Source organism: Pinus tabuliformis, chromosome 5_2 (genome assembly GCF_031772625.1).
Source record: "Pinus tabuliformis cultivar Carrire ecotype Pingquan chromosome 5_2, CPIR1, whole genome shotgun sequence".
Taxonomy (NCBI): Eukaryota; Viridiplantae; Streptophyta; class Pinopsida; order Pinales; family Pinaceae; genus Pinus; species Pinus tabuliformis.
In genome coordinates, this window is record NC_142306.1 from 519,079,652 (window position 1) to 519,084,348 (window position 4,697).

Here is a 4,697-nt window from a genome sequence, read left to right on the forward strand (position 1 = left end):
CGATAAAACAACTTTAGAAGATCATCCTACTCTCCCAGGTATGTGACCATTTTTCTTGGTCATTGTTATTATTGCAGAAATTTTGAACATAAAGTAATCCATTGTAAAATCAATACAAGATATAATTATGTAAGAAGAAGGAATAATTCTGGATTTGCAAGAAATTACCATAGATCAGGGCCCTATTCATGGATCTATCAACAGAAACTAGAATCCTTTTAAACCACTAATAAATTAGAACATTGTATGCTACAAGTGCAATAATCTTGGTCTCAAGGCACAAGATTGTAGGCTTCAAAATGCTCCAACCATAAAGATAGAGAAGCCAACTAGGAAATGGCAAAGGAAAAAGAAGGAATATTAGCATCAACTTGGTGGTATATGGAAGCATCTGATCTTAAGCAATCTGAGCCTTGTGGTTATTGAAAATCTAGAGAAGAAGGCAGAGTTGCTGAAGATTCTTTAAGCTAATCATTTCATATTTCTATGAGATTTTTTCCTAGACTGAATTTGTTCCTAATGCTACTCGCATTTGTGGTCTATCTAGAAGTCTGAGACCATTCTTTCAAGCATAAGGAGGTCTGATTCTGAGATATACTTCGCTTTGCATCTAAGGGACCTTTTTTGAGTTTTACATCTCATATATGAGCTTATGATCTAAGGTATCTGAGGCACTAATTTCAACCATTTACCATTCCTTTGAGGCAACCAAATTTCAGAAGCTTTCTAAGGCCAACTCAAGAAGTTTACTTCACACATCAAAGGTTTCGTTTGGGTCTTCCTGAGGTAGAATTCAAATATGTCCTTGGGCATCTTTCTAAGATGAATTGGGCCCTGGTTAGGGCATATATGAAGCATTGTTTTGAGTAAATTCTAAGATAGGTCGGAAGCTTGAAGCTGAGGCATAAAATTGAATCTTGGGATCACTCTTATGCAAAGTTACATTGAAGGCATTTTTGAGGTAGACCTTGAGAGAAGATCTTTGATGATTAGAAGAAGACCTTGACAGTAGACTTGTGGCAGACCTACGATGATCTAAAACAGAGTTTGACATAAACATTGATGTTTGCAACAAACCTCTTCTCGAGCAGGCTTTGACACTTGTTTTTGAAGCAAATCTTTGGAGTAGTCTTTAAAATCTTAATAAACCCTTATTGAAGCAAAGATTGGTGAATGTCTTGATAAGCCTTGAAGCAGACCTCTAATGAAGTTGTGGAGTAGAGTTTTGAGCTAACCTTGAAGAATTTATGAGGCAAATCAAAGACAGAGTAAGGGCACATGTATTAATGATCTGAGGGTCTCAATGGTGTTGTAATTAGATCATTGTCATTGGTACGGGAGCTCAAGAAGTTTTTTTTTTTTATCTTTTGATTATATAGGGTGGCAGGGTGGTGTTCGGAAAGGAAGTTGTAGCTTCCTTTAGGAGGTTGTCGCCTCTTTCTAGTGGGTGCTGGTAAATCTTGAGGTTGTAGCCCTTCTAATTGTAGTTGGTAAATTCAGAATTTGTAGCTTCCCTTGTAATATAAATATATTGCTCATATATATCATGTGTTCTTTTGATGTGATGTTATTGATTGACTATTCAAATACTTAAATTATTGAAATTGATGAAAATTGATTCACCCCTCACCCTTTGTGTTTCTAACCATTATCCTAAAATCACACATGAAATAAGAAACTTTATAATTAATATCACTAAATATATATACCAAGACATTTTCTTATGAATAAAAAATATAATTTCACTAAAAATTTATATTATAAAAAATGCATATTACTCATAATAAATTATATAACAAAATTCCAATTTGGGAAAATCTTTGATCTTAATATTATATTATAAACATTTTCATGTTAATAATTATTTTTACAATGGGCTGTTTTCTATTTCCAAGATGATATGGATACATACATATTTTCTGATCTTAAATATACTACATGTAATTACTTCCTTTCGTCCATACAACGCCAATGATACGAACTTGTATAAAAACAACGGTTCTATTACATCCATAACTATCCATGAAACAACGTGCAGAGTGATTGGGTAAAAATGTTCAGAGGGTGGCGATATGAATTAGCAGATTGCAGAGCTGCAGGGGACATGAATAGAATGGGGAATGGTCGCTGGCCGGTAATGCGAATACCCTTTCGGGAGGATTGCTTGTAACAGTGATTTCCTGGTGTTGTGGGAGAAATAAATTGTCTTTCATCGTCATGATGTAGAATCTCCGCACTCGCCCATACTTCTCCTCTGTTAACTTCAACACCTCCTCTGCAACAGGATATGGCGCAGGCGTCAGAAGAGACTTCGCTAGAATCACTACCTGCGTGAAACAAATGAAGAACACGTGGAATTAAGTATTACCTGAGTCTCAGAGGTCACGCTTTCGAATCCAATAGAGACGAATTTAACATATCTAGACTAATTACCTCCTCTGGGCTCTCGTTGTAAAGATAGGATCTCAAGTGGTCAAAATTGAAAAAAACAGAGATAGGGTGCTGCGCAGCTTCTTTGGAGTAGTTTAAAGAAACAACCCCATTGCTTACCAGTCTTGAAAAGGCCTGTACCCATACAATGCAAATTTCTTAAATTGCGGCCATAAAAGTCGCAGCGAATCTAAAATCCTAACATTTTGGTGGGATATGAAATAGCCCTGCTCTACCATCTAACAAGGACTCCCTTAACTAAAATCCTTCAAGCTATGATGAAAACCGTGAAATTAAACCCTAACAATGAACCTGAGGGTATGCGGAGCTGAGGAAGCTCTGATTATTGCGGGGCATGTATCCGGCAATGAAAACAGCCTTGGAGATCTTGTGCGGATATAATTCCATTGCATATGGAAGTACGCATCCGGCCATGCTGTGGCCCACGAGAGTCACCTGCTACAACCATAGAATATACAGGAATTTGATGGAAATTTCAATTGAGGGTTTTTATTTCAAAGCTGTATGTAAAAAGGCCGAATTACCATCTCGTTGTCCAGGGATTCAAGGTATTCAATGAGAGGTTGGGAGTATTTTGCAAGAGAGTTGACTTCTGCAGAGGCAGCCTTGTTAATGCCATTGGAAGTGAGATCCAGAGCTACTGCTCTGTGGCCCTCTTTCTCCAGCAAGAAAACAACTTTGTACCAACACCAAGCTCCGTGTCCGAGACCATGGATGAACACAAAATGATGCTGCCGCTGCTTCTGCTTTGTTCCCTCTCCTTTCTGAAAATTCACTGGAAAGTTTCAGATTTTCCATAGGATTTCAATGGCTGTTTTGAACAGCTGCATATTGCATCAAAACTTGAAAACTCTTTCACATGGATATGGATCCTTAATCAAAAGACTAAAACTAGGTCTTATGCAAGGTACCCACTATCATTAGTTTTTAATGTTAATAGCTTGTAAATAGACGATAAAGTACCTGTATCATTAGATTTCCATACCACTAACTTGTTCATGGACTTGGGATAGTGCAGGGATACTGAGCAGGGGAAAATAAAATCAATGAAACTCAAAGATATGTTATATGTAGCCAATTTAGATAATAACATATATGTTCAGGAATGCATTTTACATAGCTAAGTAATAAACCTAACTACGAACTAGATCAGGTAAGACCTTCCAGAGCTTATCAGCAAGCCTTTTCAGGCCCTTGGCCAGTAAGAATTGATATTTGATGAGGGGAAATAAAGTCAATGAAACTCAAATATATGATATTTGCACCAAATTTAGTACCTGTTATAACATAGATGTTCAGAAATGCATTTTAAATAGCTAAGTGATAACCCTTCTACGAACTAGATCAAGTAAGACCTTCCGGAGGTGATTAGGAAGGCTTTTCAGGACCTTACCCAGTAAGAATTGACCTTTCAGGATCAACTCTTCGTAGAGGCTAACTTGCTAATCTATTTAACCCAAGAATACAGATTACTCTTGGAAAATTTTGTATCATTATGCCCATTCTACATCAGGGAATTTCCTTTGCAGTTTTGGATGCTGAAAATTTTCCAAAACACTAAACAAGCAAATTTACCTGTATTTCTGTACATAGCAGAGACCATGAACCCTCATACCTGAAAAGGAAGAGAAACAACTAGCAAGAGCACAGAGAAGGCAGCAATGACCCTCATTGATGGCGACATCAATTTAGAAGAAGACTTGAATGGCAATATATTTCTGAAGATGTGTCAGAATAAAATCCCCAGCCTGTTGTTTTTATTAGCAAATCAGTTTCTTTTTAAAGTTTAGAAGAGGGAGTAAATAAAAAAACAGGGGTAAGAGCATCACATAAGATGAGGGCAGCAAATAGTCATTGAAAGCAAAATCCACACAAAAAATTAGTATTAAAATATCCTTAAATATATGGGTATTGAATGAGTAAAGAGAAAGCAGGAGAAAATTGGCCATGGCAACTCGCAGGTAAAGCAATTGATCCATCTGGCATGTGAGCAAGTGTGCATAAGATTATAATATTCTTTTGTTAGAACAATTTTAAATGCTGATTTTGAGTTGGAAAAGGTCAAAGCTCAAACATAACTCCATGCTTAGTAGGGGTACACATTCTCACCGTGACTTGAAAGATTCACATTAGCTGTTTACAAATTTTCAATTATCATTTCTTTTTTGGTTATTTTTTTTTTACTGTGGAATCAGTTACAAGTCATGATGGTGTTACAGTTTAAAGAAACCAATGATATTTGAAAA

At 36.5% G+C, this 4,697-nt stretch overlaps 1 protein-coding gene across 3 annotated transcripts; it reads right to left on the bottom strand.

Annotated features, from left to right (window-relative positions):
• Nucleotides 1-1,854: 1,854 nt before the first annotated feature.
• Nucleotides 1,855-4,263, bottom strand: LOC149159963 (putative methylesterase 13, chloroplastic). Of its 3 annotated transcripts, none has more exons than XM_089433596.1 (5): nt 3,415-3,830; nt 2,976-3,215; nt 2,743-2,889; nt 2,434-2,565; nt 1,855-2,327 (listed from the first exon to the last, which is right to left on the bottom strand). In XM_089433596.1, exons 1-5 carry the CDS (start codon nt 3,421-3,423, stop codon nt 2,058-2,060), a joined length of 798 nt encoding a protein of 265 aa, XP_089289722.1. In that variant the 5' UTR covers nt 3,424-3,830; the 3' UTR covers nt 1,855-2,057. The 3 variants fall into 3 exon arrangements, with proteins under 3 accessions (XP_089289722.1, XP_089289720.1, XP_089289721.1); XM_089433594.1 differs by lacking the exon at nt 3,415-3,830 and adding an exon at nt 4,067-4,263 and having other exon boundaries at nt 1,856-2,327; XM_089433595.1 differs by lacking the exon at nt 3,415-3,830 and adding an exon at nt 4,067-4,258 and having other exon boundaries at nt 1,857-2,327; nt 2,743-2,886.
• Between the last annotated feature and the right edge of the window lie 434 nt (nt 4,264-4,697).

Bases quoted from the DNA above. Each gene is read 5' to 3' on its own strand.
- LOC149159963 (XM_089433594.1), bottom strand. From the start codon at position 4,135: ATGTCGCCATCAATGAGGGTCATTGCTGCCTTCTCTGTGCTCTTGCTA. The intron at 2,890-2,975 runs GTAATTCGGCCT...CTATGGTTGTAG, and splicing joins AATCCCTGGACAACGAGATG to CAGGTGACTCTCGTGGGCCA. The intron at 2,328-2,433 runs GTAATTAGTCTA...TGTTTCACGCAG, and splicing joins ACAACGAGAGCCCAGAGGAG to GTAGTGATTCTAGCGAAGTC.